Source organism: Gadus morhua, chromosome 7 (genome assembly GCF_902167405.1).
Source record: "Gadus morhua chromosome 7, gadMor3.0, whole genome shotgun sequence".
Taxonomy (NCBI): Eukaryota; Metazoa; Chordata; class Actinopteri; order Gadiformes; family Gadidae; genus Gadus; species Gadus morhua.
Window position 1 is genome coordinate 19,715,328 of NC_044054.1, and position 18,024 is coordinate 19,733,351.

At 44.6% G+C, this 18,024-nt stretch overlaps 1 protein-coding gene across 4 annotated transcripts in view; it reads right to left on the bottom strand.

Annotated features, from left to right (window-relative positions):
- Window positions 1–16,770, bottom strand: part of dscama (Down syndrome cell adhesion molecule a) — a 90,589-nt gene extending 73,819 nt beyond the window's left edge. For 3 of the 4 annotated variants that reach the window (XM_030362217.1, XM_030362218.1, XM_030362216.1), the window contains exons 1-2: window positions 15,810–16,769; window positions 389–706 (exon numbers count right to left, since the gene is read on the bottom strand). In XM_030362217.1, coding sequence (XP_030218077.1) covers window positions 389–706; window positions 15,810–15,852 — 361 coding nt within the window. In that variant the 5' untranslated portion in view covers window positions 15,853–16,769. Of the gene's footprint in view, window positions 1–388; window positions 707–15,809 lie in introns of all 4 variants that reach the window. The other variant, XM_030362219.1, reaches the window with a different exon arrangement.
- Between the last annotated feature and the right edge of the window lie 1,254 nt (window positions 16,771–18,024).

Genomic DNA, 18,024 nt, shown 5'->3' on the forward strand with positions numbered 1-18,024 from the left:
CTGATACAGTCTGATACATGTTCGAAGGAAAACATGTGGATACTGTATTTCTACGTTTCCATTGGACTGTGTTTCACAGACTCACTGATGATCAAGTGATATTGGTTAGCAACAAACTCAAACATGAGTTTTTTCAAGTTTCAATATAACTTCCTTGTCTAAGCTGTATACTGAATGAATTCTGCTGTTTGTATTTATTCGTAAGTAGGTGTTTTCATATTTGTGTTGTTAGTGTATGTGGCTAGTATTTTCTGCTTTCAATAAAGTTACACAGGGCTCTCTCATAAAAGATCTCCTGTTCAAATAAAGATAAAAACTAAATAAAACACAGAGTAACACCAGTGGGTTGTGTGGGGGGGAACGGTGACAGAGTACAAACGCCACTGACCAGCCTTGATGTGGACATCCTGACTGCGGATCCGCCCCGAGGGGTTCTCGGCCGTGCAGTAGTAGCTGTTGTCGTGGATGAGCTTGGAGAAGCTGGACGGGGGGATGTGGAAGATCTGGAGCGTGCCGTTGGCGTGCACATGGCGGATCCCCGGCACGTCGTAGATCTCCTCGCCGGTGGCCAGGTACCAGCGCAGGGAGATGGGCGGCGCGCCGGTGGCGAGACAGGGCACCGCGGTCCCTGTGGTGCTGGCGAACACTACCTCTTGCACAGATGCATTGACAAAATATAAGCTGGAACGTAAATCTTCACCGAAAACTGCGCGGAGAAGGGGAGAGAGGAAGAGAGGGCGTGTGAGATTGGGATGAGTTGTAACTTGTGTGTTTTTGGTTTGTCTCTGTGAAGGTAAATAGTGGTTGGGTTAGCAAGGCGCATGGATTCAAAGATGAACTAAGAGGAATACAATTAGAAAAACACATTATGGTCCTTCGGGAAATTTGATGGACGTTGATGTATAAATACAATGCGTTTCACCCCAAGCAACAGCACCTTTACACGCAACCCATATCTAATGTATATTAGAAATATGTTAAGTTTATGTATTCATTGTCTTTTTTATTGCGACAACCAGCAAATCATCGTGCCTGTAGATAAACTTTTATTTACGCGTTTCCATAACCAAACTAATGATGTTTCTTTTTTTACAGCTGCCTGTCCATTATTCCACTGTACACTGTACGCATTATTTCTGTTTTGTTGTAGTTGTAGCAGCCACTGTTGGGCAGTGGGGTGGATAGCGTTTGGAGTGCCGGTGTCTTTTGTTCTCTGAGGAGAGGCGATGCAATGGTTGTGGACAAACACAATAATAAAATAAAGTCACACGATACAGCACCGCTTTAAGACACTTAACACTTAAGATAAACACTTATGGGTATACTTAGAAACAGATACACAAATTGAACATGCAGAACTAGTAATAGGCCTATAATAATGCAAATTATTATAGGCCATCAGCATAACAGAAATAAATACAACAGAAATGGTTGTACCCATATCTGATAACTTTTTTAATAAACTGTCTATACAGCATAGTATGCTGGGACAGAGGCCAGATCTTTGGCCACCACGACTGGTGATTTCTAAGATAAGATAAAAAGACCAGCCTCAAGACACAGGTATTACACCTGTGTCACGGCTAGTGAAGTTACAGCGCAAGCTCTAGGAACCGGCGTTTGCATTCATGCTTCATGGCAAGTCTGTATTTGTCAAGAGAAAGTGAGCGTTAATAAACTTCATGATGAAGGTAACTATAAGAGCGTCAACATATAACTCAATATAAGCAAAATAGCCTGATATTCCTTTCAAATCCCACAACAACCAGTCTTTCTCTTTCTCTACCAGTCACCAGTCTCGCGGTCGCCGGCCCGTGCCAGTGCGACAGCTGCCAATCCCGCGAGCTCCACCGGGACCAAACATTTTAGCGCTTCATAAATTCCTAATGAGCGCACTCAAATCACCGGCAGCTTCCATCCCAGCGGCCGTTCGACCCGTTCCGACAAACAAACACTCCCGCGAACACGTGTTTCCGCACCTTTTTTTTTTTGCTGCACTCACTTCTCACAGACATGACACAGAGGAGAAGTCGAAGGTGTTGAAAACCAGAACGGATGTAGCTGTCAGCGAGTAGAGACCTTCCGGAGCCCTTCCACTGTCTTTCCTTTCAAGCGGGCTCATGGGAGTCACAGGGAGTTTCGGCTGGTTTCCTTTTGGGAGTTCCTTCCTTGGGATTTTTTTTAGTGTGTTAATATGTATGGGAAATTATTGAAATTAATGGGCCTATCCTTCGTAAGAATGTAGGCTATTCTCGTATTGTTGGGATATTATCTGGAGGCGGGTCTTTGTATCTTATCTTAGAAATCACCAGTCGTGGTGATCGATCAGGGTGATAATTAATGGCCGACTAATTATGTGTTAGAGAGAGAGAGAGACAGAGATAGAGAGAGTGAGAGAGACAGAGAGAGAGAGAGAGAGAGAGAGAGAGAGAGAGAGAGAGAGAGAGAGAGAGAGAGAGAGAGAGAGAGAGAGAGAGAGAGAGAGAGAGAGAGAGAGAGAGAGAGAGAGAGAGAGAGAGAGACAGAGATAGAGAGAGTGAGAGAGACAGAGAGAGAGAGAGAGAGACTTCCTTTCTGAGCCTGGTGGTTGACCCACAGATGCAGTGTTGATATACATTTACTTTTCACTGTTATGAGGGGCAAACCTCGATGGAAAGGTGAGGGAATGGAGGCACTTACACATAGGCAACTATTAACAGCGGGACATAATAAACGTGTAAGGATGGGAAGACCAACAGAGTGATAGAGAGCTGAGCACATCAGAGGGCCAAACATGGTGTCCAACTTCTTTCAATTTCAATCACTACCTCAAACCAGGTTATTTCATCTTCTAGCCTCTCATCCCCTCTTCTCCAATACACTCTTATCTTCTGTCATCTCATTTCCTGTTATCTCCCATTCATCCTCCCCCACCTCCCCTCCTCACTTAGCCCCTCTCCTTGTCTTCTCTCCCCTACCCCTCCCCCCTCTCCCCCCTCTCATCCTCACTCCCCCGTCCCCCCTCTCATCTCCCCTCGTCCTCTCTCCCCATTCCCATCCCATCCTCTCTTCACCTCTACCCCCTCTCCTCATCCTCTCTCCCCCCTCCACTCCCATCTCCTCGTATCCAACCCCCCCCCCCTTCCTGTCCTCTCCATTTTAATAACCTTCATCTGATCTTCATCCTCCTCTGAACCTGGCCCTTAGTCGACCTCTGCAGAAGGTTGCAGGTGTGTGTGTGTGTGTGTGTGTGTGTGTGTGTGTGTGTGTGTGTGTTCATACGTTAACACTGTTCAATCACCTTGTGCGAGGCATGCTGGAATAAAAGGACCTTAACTTGAAACCTTGGTTATCATTTCTCAAATCTCTATCTTTGATATTACTTATTTATTAGTTCTCTTCTCTCCATCTTTAATTCTCACCTTGGCATATGAGACACTTAAGTTAAAGTACATCTGCAAAAATAGGAAATAACGAAAGAAATAGGAAATGGAGCCGAAATAAATAGGAAATAAAATATTATTTGGTTCACTAAAGTGCGGTACAATGGTGTCATTGAAACACTCTTTTACACTATCACATCCTAACCCAGATTGCCGAGCCGCTATTGTATTCCCGTTTTCCCCATGTGTGGTTGCCTCTACCTGAACACAGTAAAGAAAACGATAATAAAAACAGGCCTGTACCACCTCGCCTCGATTGAGACTGCGTGTGGGCGGGTGTTGGCTGTCGTGGAGTGTGTGTTTGTGTACCGCAAGCTTAAATAATAATCTCTTTAACGACGTCGTCCAAAAGTGAAATGTAACACATACAAACGCTCGTCCCCACTAGTATCAAGTGTTGTTGTGATTGCGATGCGAGGGACCAACACGACTGTCACTGGGATACACCGATAAAACCCTGTAGGTGGAGCGCTGGACGGGGAGGGGTGGTGGTGCCGGCCCACAGGGGATCAGACCCACCTGTCTGAATTTTAAAACTGAAATAGAATGAAAGATTAATGGAGATTCCATCAATGGTCCACCGTCCACCTGCGTCGGAGAGGAGGTTTGTGTCCTGTAGCACATTGGTCCTAACCTTTCCATCTCTCTCTCTCTCTCTCTCTCTCTCTCTCCGTCTCTCTCTCTCTCTCTCTCTCTCTCTCTCTCTCTCTCTCTCTCTCTCTCTCTCTCTCTCTCTCTCTCTCTCTCTCTCTCTCTCTCTCTCGCCTGTTTGTTAAAAATCTTTAAGTCGACAATAATACCAGAATTTCAATAGTTATTTATTGTATTTAGTTTATATGCATCCCTGGATATTGCATTTTACTGTGAGTTAGTTATTGTTATATGGGTAATTGAGTTTTGTGCAATACTTAACACAATGCACACACACACACACACACACACACACACACACACACACACACACACACACACACACACACACACACACACACACACACACACACACACACACATTAACACACTCACACATCCCGTCTAACCACACACCGGTAACCAGGCTCTACGATTCAGCAGTATTGTTTATTGTTTTTAATCGTATAAACCCAAACACATATTGGGGAAAAAGTGGAATAGTTCAATAATGGATCCAACACATTTATAATGAATGGTGCCTGCAGTTGTTTTGCTGGTGGAGGGAGAGAGGGAGAGAGAGGGAGAGAGAGAGAGAGAGCGAGAGAGAGAGCGAGGGAGAGAGAGGGAGAGAGAGAGAGAGAGAGAGAGAGAGAGAAATAAGGGTGTGGTAGGGGCTAACGAGGGTTAGGGGAAGCTCCTGTGTGTTCATGGCCGGTGAAATAATGCCTGCTGCAGTGGCTGCTGGTGTCAGGAGCTATTGGTGGCAGCCAAGGCTGAAGCCAGCTAATCCCCACATGCAGGTGACTCCTAATGCACTTCGCCTGTCCTACCCCATTCAGATGCAGGCAACCCCCTGCCCTCATCCACAATCGCAAACACACACCCACACCCACACACACACACACACACACACACAAAAACATTTGCACACTCACGCCATTTCCATGTACAGAGCTCAGGACCTTGACAGCTCAAGGGCAAGAGACACAATTCGGTCAAAGAGCGTGCACGTGGGCATGTCGGAAGGACCGGAGGTGCACGTGCTTGCGTGTGCTTGTGTGATTGAAAGCAGGACCGTTCATCGGTGCGTGCGTACCTTGTGTGCTTGTGTGTCTCTATGTGTTTGTGTGTCTTTGCATGTGTGTGTGTGTGTGTGGATGTGTTTGTGTCTCTGCACGACTTGTGTGTGTGTGTGTGTGTGTGTGTGTGTGTGTGTCTGTACATGTGTGTGTGTGTGTCTGTGCATGTCTGTCTATGTGCGTGTGTGTCTGTGTGTGCCTGAAAGTGTGTTTGTGTGTGTGTGTGTCTGTGTGCAAGCACCCGCGCCTGCACGCTTCACGAGTGGATGTCCTAATATATCACGTCAGCATTATTTTCGCCTGCCATCTCAGACACCACATGTGAAGGGGATCCAGCCTTGACCTACAGAGTATATTACATCGACCCGCATGAACATCTTCGCTAAAGAAATGAAACACCATGCAACTGCATTTATTAATTAAGATTATTCTTAATAGCACAACTTTTTTTATGAATTCCACTCATTTTATTTTTGAGTCTCAAGAGTAAGCCTTTGAAGGGTTCTATACATTTGACATCTATAAGTCAAGGCCCTGGACAGAAGTCCTTAAAGTGCCTGCTTTAAAAGAAAAAGGCAATTTATTAGAGTAAGCATCTGATCAATACATAGCTGGCTAAACACGACACATAAAGAGGGCTCTGCATTAGCGCATGCATTAGCCCTCTGATGTGTCAGGAGCTTTTTGCTGGCCCCTCTGTACCTCAACAAAAGCACCATTAATCAACCATACACGGTGGTTGAATCTGTCACTATGGGCTGTATGGTTGATTAACTCGCTTTCTTCATATTCCCTAAACGTGTGAGCTGAAAAGATATTCCTTTAATAGTGCGGGATGCGCACGGTTCTGTTGTGATACTCACCACTCACGGTGCTGCTACTGTTTACGTTAATACAATGCAACAGTCTCTTTAGGCAGAATTTAGTACTAATATTAACTTCTCTCTAGTTATTCAATTTATCCTGGTGAAATACAGCATAGTAAGACATGTCAGAGAGAATTTCTGAAAAATGGGTGAACTTGTGGAGGATGGGGTGTGGGTTGTGGCGAGGAGGGTGTGTCTGACCAGCTGAAGCTACTCTGACAGATTGGGGCACGTGCTGCTGCAGGTAATTAAGGCTGCAGAGCCCGCCCAAGGAGACCGGAGTGTGGGGCTTTTTTTTTTATTTCAGGGGGAAGTTGTGAAGTCCAGTGGAGCAGAGGTAAATGGGGGTGAGACTGAGGCTGGAGGGGGGGGGGGGGGGGGGTATTCAGGGAACGGACAGGAGTGTAGAATAGGATACGGTCGGCCCTACCCCCTTCTTTAATTTGCCACCCCCTTTGCCCTGCCCTAAGGGCAAAGGGGGTGGCAAATTAAGGGGCTTAGGGCTGCGCAGCGCACGCCTGCACTGTGTGCTGAGACGCAGCAGCCACAAGCTGGGGGACAGGGGGGAGGCGGGGAGGGGGGAGGGGAGGGGAGGGGAGTGGAGGAAGGAGGGAGGGAGGGAGGGTGAGGCGGGGGTGGGGATGCGGGGGGGGGGGGGGTGGACTGGCTTTGCTTGCCTGCATAAGCGGCCCCCAATTTGCTCTCATTAATAATGTTAGAGACGCGCACTCGGCACTGTGCGGCGGCTATGCAAAAAAAAAAAAGAACACGGATATTATCCTCCTCTGATGTGAACTCTCCAGAGGCTGAGAGCAGAGGGGGAGCAGCAGGAGCAGGAAGAGGAGGAGGAGGAGGAGGAGGAGGAGGAGGAGGGGGAGCAGCAGGAGCAGGAGCAGGAGGAGGAGGAGGAGGAGGAGGAGGAGGAGGAGGAGGAGGAGGAGGAGGAGGAGCAGCAGGAGCAGGAGGAGGAGGAGGAGGAGGAGGAGGAGGAGGAGGAGGGGGAGCAGCAGGAGCAGGAGCAGGAGGAGGAGGAGGAGGAGGAGGAGGAGGGGGAGCAGCAGGAGCAGGAGGAGGAGGAGGAGGAGGAGGAGGAGGAGGAGGAGGAGCAGCAGGAGCAGGAGGAGGAGGAGGAGGGGGAGCAGCAGGAGCAGGAGCAGGAGGAGGAGGAGAAGGAGGAGGAGGAGGAGGAGGAGCAGGAGCAGGAGGAGGAGGAGGAGGAGTGTTGTGTGCATGCGGAGGATGGCTCGCCGATGCATATGCGAACCTGGAACGCTCGTTTGGAGCCGAAAGAAGTCGCAAGGGTGAAAGTCACAGGGATGTTCCCCCCCCACCAAGATTTAAACGAGTGGCAGAGCGCAGAGACTGAGCTGCTGAATTATACAGTGGCCAATAGGAGATTAGAGAGGTAGAGACAGATAGAGGCCGCAGAAAGAAATCGAAGAGAGAATGGAGAATATTCTTCGAAGCAAGATTAATATAGCGGGAGGAGGAAAGCCACCTTTAATAAAATTAACTTAACAGCGGCTTCAAAATGCGCTGATGAGCCTTCCTTAGTGAAATGGTGTTGAAATTAAAGTGGGTTCAGGCTTGTTTCTGTTAATTATTTACACCATGATCGAAGATTGAATCCCAAGGTGTGTTGTTGATGTGTGGTTTATCTCAGAGATTTTTACACAGCTTTGGAAATTGCCAGGCGAGCCGACTGCAAACAGCACCCAAATAGGAGTTTGAATGGTTGCGTTCAAACTCAAAGCTACCCAGAGCATTATTAACCTATTTTTATACTTTATCTTGGGAGAATGTTTTGTCAGTGTTCAAATGTTCTAATGAAAGAAATGTATTGGAGGATATTTGTTTTTGAAAGGACATCAACATTAGCTGTATGTCAAAACATTCTCTATGCTTGAATATTTTGTTTAGCACAAATAATTGACATGATAATAATAAACATGATTTGATAAAGGAAATGTTAATGACATAATATGTCAAGAAATAATTATGACTTTGCATCGTAGGTTTTTGGTAGGGACAGTGTCGTGCAGCAGTATTGTAGAACATCCTTCCTCTCCTTTGAATTTGATGGGAATGCCTCAAAATGGGTAATAGGTACAGTACAACACAGTACACCTCGCTATGACAACCAGCCAATAATATTTTAAGGGGGTAGAAATGAGTGGACTATCCCAATCATCAGTCATTTTGAAAGACTCCAGGGGGAGAGGCAGAAGCAAAGGGACCGGGATTGTCTTGGCGTTGGGTGGAGAGGGGCCGAAGTCCTGCGGTTAAAGGGGAGTGTGGGTCAGTTGACTAGACATGGCTGCCATCTTGCTCTTATCCATCCTACAGACATCCTCTGTAAGCCCAACCCCCCCCCCCCGCCCCCAACTTCCCTCTATCCCTGTCACCCCATCCCCCTCCTCCGCAATCCTCCATTTGCCTGGAAGGAAAAGGCTATTTCATCTTCATCACTAAAGATGGCTGCAAGGCAGTCCTTTCTATTTCCAACGCGCTTCCATCAGGCCATTTTCGAGTCCATATTTTATGTGTTTAAAGAAAAAGGAATTTGAATTTCTCACGTGAAAGTGTATAAGTGAAACTATCCATTACACTATGTGGTATGAACTCTACATTAGGGGCATTATATGGAACATAGATGCTAATGCATCCATCCCTGTGCCTTCGATTCAACGGGATAAGCCCCATGGTCCATTGGGGTGGGAAAATAACTGCAGTAATACCAGGGAAGCGATTTGAATCTACGTGGTGCGGATGTTTCTTCATCCATCATCATCACACCCACCCACCAACCACAAAACATTCTCTTCAGAGGTGTCAAAAAAAAAAGAAAAGGCGTGTTTCGTTTAACTGCCAGTATAATGCCACGCCGTGACCCTTGGGATCATCTCTTAATCCTACTACGATACATATTGTCCCGCTCCATAAAGTAGCTGGATACTGTGTGTTTCAATCTGTTATCCTCACCCTCTCGCACATCCTTCACGTCTGCTCTGCAAGAGGGGTGAGCGAGGAGGGGGCTTTTGCAAACATGGCCGGGCGGGCAAAATACACATAAACATATGAGGGGAAAGAGAGCGTTTAGTGGTCGGGATTAATCGAATTATAATTTAATCATCTGATCAAACACCAATTAACATAATCATGTCTGGTGGAGGCCTGATAGAGGGGCGACTGAGGCGGAATGGACCTGGGGGGGGGGGGGGGGAGGGGGGGAAGAGGAGGGGGGAGAGGAGGGAGGAGAGGAACTGGGCTTTTAAATGCCAGGGTCTTTGAAATTGTTGCACATTTACCAATGCTAATCAGTGGCTCGTGTGAGCACAGTTCGCCATATGGAGGGAGATGTGTGTTGAGCTGCTCTATCCAAACATTGCTTAGTGGAGATCCGTGCAAATCGACAACTGATTCATCAGTCTCACCAACACCATTTCATGTCCGGATGGGGTTGACGATTCAGTGAAATCATAGATTTCACTGGAGATGAAATCTATGATTTAAACTTTATACCAACAATCAAGATGAAATCTATGATTTCATCTATGATTTCATGGAAACATAAACAAACTAGAGATGTAATCATAGATTTCATCTCCAGTTTGTTTATATTTCCATTTTAGATGAGCCGTCAGAAATGCTACATCAACATACACATACCAATTAATTTTGAACTGAACTCAAACTGTTTATCAGATTGGGGGGGGGGGAAATGTCTACAACATTCGTGTCTACATCCAGGAATAGTGTGAAGAAAACCATTTCACTCAGGGCCATTTGGCGAAAACCTATACGACTTGACTCATCCAATAGCTCCCGAGTATGTTGGTATAAAGTTTATTTGCCTAGTGCTATTCATTGATTGCCCATCTGACATAGGTAAAAAAAATAAACCTGTTTTTACTTTGACCTGCGAATACTAACAAGACTACAATGCAACAGTGTTAACCTATTGTCTCTGAGTTGGCTTGGTGGTGGCTTGGCAAAACACAACTAAAAGACTAATATTTGTTCTGGCGTATGCTGCTAAGAACTAACTGCTTCTCTTTTAAATCATAACAACGTGGAACTGCTGCGGTGTCAGAGAAGCTTGTGTCACGATACGTAACCTCTGCTGTATGCCACGATGTCTAGCTCTCCCTCGCTCAGTACAGGCCACAGCTGGCCTTTACTGAGGTTTGTTAGCCTAGAAAGGTAGACCTACAACCCGCCCTTTAATCATACCAAGACCAATGAGGACTGTTTGGATTCAGCAGAAACTTCTAATCCTGTTCAGCAATACGGTGGTACACACAGCAGGGTGATCAAGGCATAAGCATTCTGGCCTACTTTACAATGCTGGACTTATGACTGCTAGTGGTGAAGGATAACATACATGGGCCTTGATTGATCCCTGTGACGGTTCTTTGTTGTTTGGTCTTTATCCAAGCCTGAACTCTCTAGAAAGGTCCAACAAAGGCAACGTCCAACTACTTTTCAGGTTTTTTTTCTTCTTCTTCCACGATACCATTTGTCGCTTCATGCCAGTACATTTTCTCGTACTATGTTAAATTGCGAAGATACAATGGAGTGTCAGTTTGCAAGTTACCTGGCTATGCATGTCAAAAGGAAGAAGCCATGCTCAACAACCAATGAGTCGCTTTAAAACAGGAATTGTTCAATTCAATAAATGAATACAGGTCCTTGCACAATCATTACTCTACCTGAAAGTGAGACCTCCATGTTAATATCCATTGCTGGGCCAAATATGTACATAGATAAAATGTATTTTGGCAGGTACAGATGAATACGATGTATATGTATTAGTTATAATGAAATCTGGATTTGAATGTTAAAATAAATAAGGGAAAATGTGTGTGGAGGTTCAGAATAATAATAATAGAACAATACATAGTCATTACTGCAAAGAACCACAAATGAGTGTGCCCATGTACAAATGTATATTGCATTTACATAAAGATATATATATATAATATTCAAATCAACCGCTACATTACAGAGGCGATGGCTGCCTAAAAATAGGCCAGGCTTTTGTCTCGGCAAAAGAGAAATGGCCTAATTCGATATGAAATCTTTGAGCAGTAGATACCACAAGAACCCAGCACAAGTCCCCCCCCCCCCCCACCCACCCCCACCCTCTCCCTATTGCCCCCCCTTAAGCCCCCTCCTCCTCCTGCCTCTTTTTCTGCCTCAGCAGCCGCCATCATCGTCTCCTTAAGCATTCTAGTCTGGGTTAAATGGGACCGTTAACAGTTCAGTGTGCAGCCATTAACATATGCTGGAGTCTGTTCTCCGCTTTACAGCCAAGTTGAGGCGCTGGTGTAAACACAAACATAAACCCAAGGGGAAGTGGGGGGTGAGGGGCCTTATTCCCAGTTGATGCATTTGATGCAGTTTGTTAGCGCTTTCATCCATAAAAAACAAGAATCTTAAACTGGAGAAAAAAATCATGGATGTGGATATGCAGAACGGGCCTTTTCCTCTGAGATGTAGAAAGATGTGCTGGGATTTAGCTGCAGATTGGAGCCGAATTAATATTATTCCTATTCAGGTTTTGAGGTAAACCCTCAGACAGTGAAGGTACTATGCAGTATGTGATTCTAACTGATGCACTGCTAGATTGGAACTTACACAGAATTCAAGTTGTGAGAGATAGATCATCACACTTTCATGAAAACGGTTGTTAGTATCTTAAATTTACAACACTTATTTCGAGGGAATATTCCAAACACACCTTTTATTATCCTTTGATGCAACTGTTTATCAAGATAAAAGATTATACATTAATAGGACCTCTAATGTCTTCCTCAAATATATTTGCTGCACTTATTTCTCTCCCAATCTAAATAATAACACATTCTCATAATGTGCTCTCTGTGCGAGTTTGACAAAAGCCTACAGACCTAGTTTCTATCCTGCCAAAATGTCCACCATGTTGATGGAACCACATACATCAATATACTATAAAGCATCCATACAGATTTAGCTAAATTACGGCGTTAGATAAATTGTCATTATAATGTCAAATGGAACATCTATCCCTTTATCTAAGAAGAGAAGATGGGTCAACAAAGACATTCGCTCATCAAAACTTCTGAGCTGTAGTGCAAAAGAGCTATTAAAATGATTATCCATGCCCCCCTTTGCATGTAAATACAAAGTCAAATTCAAACTGCCATTTTTATTAGTCCACTCTATCCATCAAAGGACAGTGGATGAATTAAGTCAACATTTCCAGAATCCCACCCCAACTTGTCACCGGAGCCGTGCTTGATTACGATCTCTGTGCTGATGACAGCTTTATCGGGGTTAATCTCATACCTGAGTTCCCTGGGCTAGTGCGTATCTAAATGAGAAGTGTAAGTGTTGCTGACAGGTATTCAGATGCAGGGCGCCTCGGATATGCTTTAATCTTCCGAACCAGGATTGCTTCAGCCCCTCCCCCCCGGTAGGAGAGAGCGAGCGGCCTTGAGCTAACACGCTAACGTACATTTGTAAAACAACATTTCATCGCTTTTTTTTTTCCATACATAGAGTAGTCAAGATTAATTCAAGCATTGGGATTTTTTTCATTCTAATGTGCGCTCTTCTGTGCCTGTGGTTTCCAGGAGCCATGAAGAGCAATAGAAAACACATGCAGATGCACACGGTGCAATGCTAAGTGCCTGTTGAGGCTTTATAGTATTTGCATTGCTTATTAGAGACCAATTGAGCATACGATGACTATCCCTCTACCCTCTCTATAGCTAAGATAAAACAAAATGCATAATCTGCTTGCCCACATCAGTTGCTGGTGAATGCTGATTGGTCGATTTAGGGTTTTAACTGACATACAGTTCATAAATACTAATTGCCATAGAAATACACTAAACTATAAACTATGATTGCAAATAGTTCATACAGACAGACAGACAGACAGACAGACAGACAGACAGACAGACAGACAGACAGACAGACAGACAGACAGACAGACAGACAGACAGACAGACAGACAGACAGACAGACAGATAGATAGATAGATAGATAGATAGATAGATAGATAGATAGATAGATAGATAGATAGATAGATTTATAAGTAGACAGATAAACACGACAGATAAATAGAAAGATAGATAGGTAAATAGATAGATAGGATATAATTATAGATATAGGTTATATTAATATATTATTCAACATCATTCTCTATATACCCATTTATCCATCAATGTATCACATAAATAATAACCTGTTTCCAAACTGCAACTTAAAACAAAAAGATAAATTGGAGTGGATTAAAAACAGTAGTAGAGTCTTTTTTTTCCCAGAGTTCTCTCATTGCATAACCTCGTAGAGGAGTGGGGGTGCGGCAGGTCGGTGTATCAGCCGAGTGGAGGACTGCCGGGGTCAGAGTGCAGCCGTGCTTCGTACCTCCTAGCCCACACTGCGACAGCCCTGGTTATCCACGTCTCCATGCAGAGACCAGGGGCAGAAGGACATACTGGTGGAGACCAGAGCCCCTAAAAGCTGTCTTTCTCTACGCCATGAAGCACCTGCATTCACAAGAATGCAGAATAATTGTTTTCAAGGCCAGGCGATCGAGTAGGAATGGAGTTTAGGAGAAAAAGCCCATTGGCTGTTTTCATTTGAATCCACAGATTTGCTTTGGGTCTTTCAATGACGTCGATGCTTTTATTGATTGTGTGTTGTGGAGAGATTAGGGAGGCAAAATGCAAAATGGAGGACTTTCACATTATGCAGCATGGTCAACACTATTTCTGTAATTTAAAATAAATCCTCTTCGAATCCACTACAATTGTGTTAAGGATTGTCGTGGGCACAATGAAATAGGTTGCAACACCCAATGTCAATGTAAAACATCTCAGAATTAAGATTTCCATTCAATTTGTGTCTGAATGGACATGGCTATAGGTTTGCGATGTGCAGCGAATGAAGATTGTCTCTGAATTAACAGGGCTAAGGGAGGCCATTCAAAGTTTCCATGCCGAAGCCTCCTGTAGTAGCAGCCATTTTGCAACACTATTGCCTGGACCAAAGAAACACAAACACACACAAGAAAAAAACAAAACAAGAATGTGCTCAGACAAGCACTATTCAGTACTACTGGGTGATATCTGCAACGGGCATGCCCGCCTGCATGAACAGGTCTGCTGGTCTGTATTCGGACACAGTCATGGCCAAAACAGCAGAGGAGAGAGAGAAAAGCCTTTTTTTTGTACAACGGCACCATCACTGAGTTTTATTTTTATTTGAATACTCTATTCTCTTCCATAAACAACGCTGCCTTCACACAGCCCTATAGCATGGCAACAAAATGGTTTTCCTGTCATCTCTGGTTGACGCATCACACTCTACCTACCACCAACCCCCAGCCCCCCTCTCTCCCCCAACCCCCAACCTCCAGTCTCCACTGCACATGTCCATTTTTTTTATTTCATAGAAAGGAACCTCTCTGTCCGCCAATCTATTTTTATTTTTTTTACAATCTTCTAAATGCCCCATTTTTCCTTCGTGTCTCCGCCAACAACCCCCCAACCACCAACCACAGCCCTCCTCGATGCACCCCCACCCATCCCCACCCCTACTCCTCCTCTTCCTCACACACCCTTCTTGTATTCGGTGCAAAACCGCTCCATCCTAGCCCAAAAGGACCCTTTTGTTCCGTATAATATCTTATTATTTACTGTGCACGGACCAAAGGGAGGCGCTGGGCTTTAGTCTGGAAATGGTTGACTTGTGAGGAAGGTTTTGTACCCCCAACCAAAATCTGTCTGTGCTTCTAACATGGCGCTTGCAATGCAACAGAAAAAAAAAAAAACTGCCAGGCGCTTTAATCCCTTTTGAGAAGATGTCTGAAACATTGGTCAAGACAGAGCAGAATTTCTATTTCAATACTGTGTAGAGCAAAGGAATATTGCATTGTAGACTGCATTCTTGATTGCGTCAATCATTTGTCTTAATATGCAGTTTGTTGATATAGTGTGTGTCTTGTGTAGATTCTGCACCATGTTTTTTTTTGGGCATTCAGAAATATTCAACTTACATTTTTAATGATAAGATGCATATAGGAAGCTATCATTATTTGATTGCAATTCATTGGTTAAATGATTATGAATCCCTCTTAATTCTAGAGACAGTTTAGCATAGATTGTCAATTGTATTAAACATGCAAATAAACATGATTTTTTTGGGGGAAATATCTATATCTTACAAAAGACATAGAATAAAACTGTGTTTATGAATTGCTATTAGACATTTGAGAATATAATCAAAACAAATTTAGCTCAGGCTTAGGCCCAGCCCAATAAGGAAGATGAGAGACGCATGTACTGCTGTAGTAATCAATCAAAAATATTCAGAATTATTTCATTTAGATATGATGTAGGCTGTTCTTTATAAATATAATTGGTAGATCGAAAATATATAATTGCAAATAACCTACATTTGGCTTTATGCGTATTTTTCCACACAATCCTTCTCTCCAACGCTTTAACCCCCCTTTTCTTTCCCCATCTCTCCCTCTCTCTTTAGAACAAATACGAAACAAGAACATTGGAATACAAAACATGTTAAACTAATTGATAAACGTCAATACAAAAAAAGCTGCATATTCAAACAACCTCAATGCGACGACCCATTGGTTGATAGGGCACACCAAGGGACAAATAGCTTTTATCCAAATATGAAGTCATTATTCACCAAACCCTGCACATAGGTAGGCCTACAGCCTGTTGGTTGCACGCTCCTGCCTGTTAGATAGTTTAAGATAACTTGAAGCTCATTTGCATATATTAATGACCTACCATTCAAGATGCACTGGGAAAAGATAAAAGCCAATATCCACATGCCCCGCTCCGGTCAATATCCAAGCTATGATTTGTCTTCTTCTTTTCACTCCACGCTTTCTTCCAGAAATCCCCCTTGTTTTGCTGAAACAAGTCAAATGCAACGGAAAGAGATGGTTCATAAAAAAAAAAAAAATCTCTCTCTCTCCGGATCCCTCTTTCTCTCTGGTGCGCGCTCCTTCTCTCTCTGTCTCTCTCTCTCTCTCTCTGAATCCTTTACGTTGGGGATGAGGAGGTATGGCTCCTGGTGGCTGTATCCTTGCACAGAGCTCTGATCCGAGCGTATACGGCTCCTTTAGAAAGAGCCACACCGTGCTTTGGCGCAGCCTTCCCCGCGTCTAAGCGCGACGCTGTGCAGGTTGCATGGAGGAGACGGGGGTCCTTGCGCTCCGGTCCAGGTGAGTCCTGCTCCTGCTGCTGCTGCTGGCTGCTGCTGCTGCTGCTGCTAGGGCTGCTGCTGAGTCAGAGTGGAGACCGGAGGATGGAGACGCAATACGCAGGACTACTTTAAATGTGCACAAGTCCTGGATAAATGCAAAATATATAAATAAATTAATAAAGGAAACGACGCGCAAAATAACAGATTATATCCTAATTGGCGTGCGCGTGGAAATCATAATAAAGCGCCAATTAACGTGGCTGCGCTTAGATAATTCGAACCCGGAGAAAAGTTCAGTTTTAATGCGTACGCGTAAAAAGTTGGTTTGTAAAAATTAAAAAAAAAAGAAAAAAAGAAGAAGATTGGTTTGAAGCGTTAGCTGTAGTGGGAACTCATTCTTTCGCCACCTCTCTCCATCGAACAAGCAACAAGCACACGCATCTTCCCGCAGCCGTACAAATCACTATGGTCCCTGGCTAACCTTCCCTGCCACCGAGCATTATGGAGTAACCCTCGCCTCCTCCTCTGCAGCCGCTTTTCTGCTCCATTGCCTTAAAGGTGCAGCGACAGGCGCAGCTCCGCGCGGCCACGCGTTCTATGCCGCCGCGCGCAAGACCGCAACAAATCTATTTTCATAAAATGAAGGGGAAAAAAACACAAGAGCCGGCAAAATGGTGTTCGTTCAGTGATGCTCGGACAATGTGTGTATTCACATATGTCCAGAGGGATGGATCTATGATATTATTTTATGTTTAACCACCACCCACCTGGCATGGGTAGCAGGGTGGGTGTGGTGAACGCTAGAGGGAGGAAAAGGTGGAGGAGTGGGTTGGATAAGCTTGACCATCATATTTTCTCATGTGTGTATACAAAAAAAAGCAATTTGTCATTGGGATCTGAAGGGTTAAAATAGAAAGTGGTATTATGTGGTTGCGATGTCACTTAAGGGGGTGTGGTGTACGCCATTTAAAAACCAGGGTTGCAAGGAGCGGGAGGAACATGAAATAGGTGATATGACAAAGCGATTGAAAGGGAAATACATCAACCAAGTGTTAAAAACATTGAACTAGGATGTAAAAGAGCAGCCGAAACTATACTATTACTAAACGTAATATATAGAAATTAATTAAAAAGATTGCTCTGTATTTACCTGTATCATATTGGTGTATCTATGAATGGCGTATGCATATATGATAACAGACTTTAGGAGGTATGGATAGAATATAGTGTACATGTATATGGTATCAGACATTAGGTTGTATGAATAGAATATGTGTGGGTGTGTGTGGAATATGGCTGGTTTAAGCAGCCTCGCCGGGGTGGGGCTGCACACCTGTTGTGCATTGAGCAACCAATGTACACAGGTTAAAACAGCCATCCTCGTCACACGGCCTGGAAAAGATCCCCCTACATGGCAGCATGACCAACCGCTCTTCATTATCACCCTGTGTTTTGGTCATGGATGAGCCCACAAAAGGCCGCCACCTAGGTGGCATTTAGCAACATTTACCTTCAGGGCATTTAGCAGACGCTTTTATCCAAAGCGACTTACGGTTCATGCACACACTGACGGCGGAGCCAGCCATGCAAGGTGGCAGCCAGCTCGTCAGGAGCGGTTAAGGTTAGGTGTCTTCGTCAGGGACATTTGACGTCAGGGACGAGGCTCAGCTAGGAGGGGCTGGGGATCAAACTAGCAACCCTCCAGTCACAAGTCAACCCGCTCTAGCTCCTGAGCTAGGCCAACCCCAGCAAATATTGTTTCACTGGCACCCAATGGGAGGGGGGGGGGGGGGG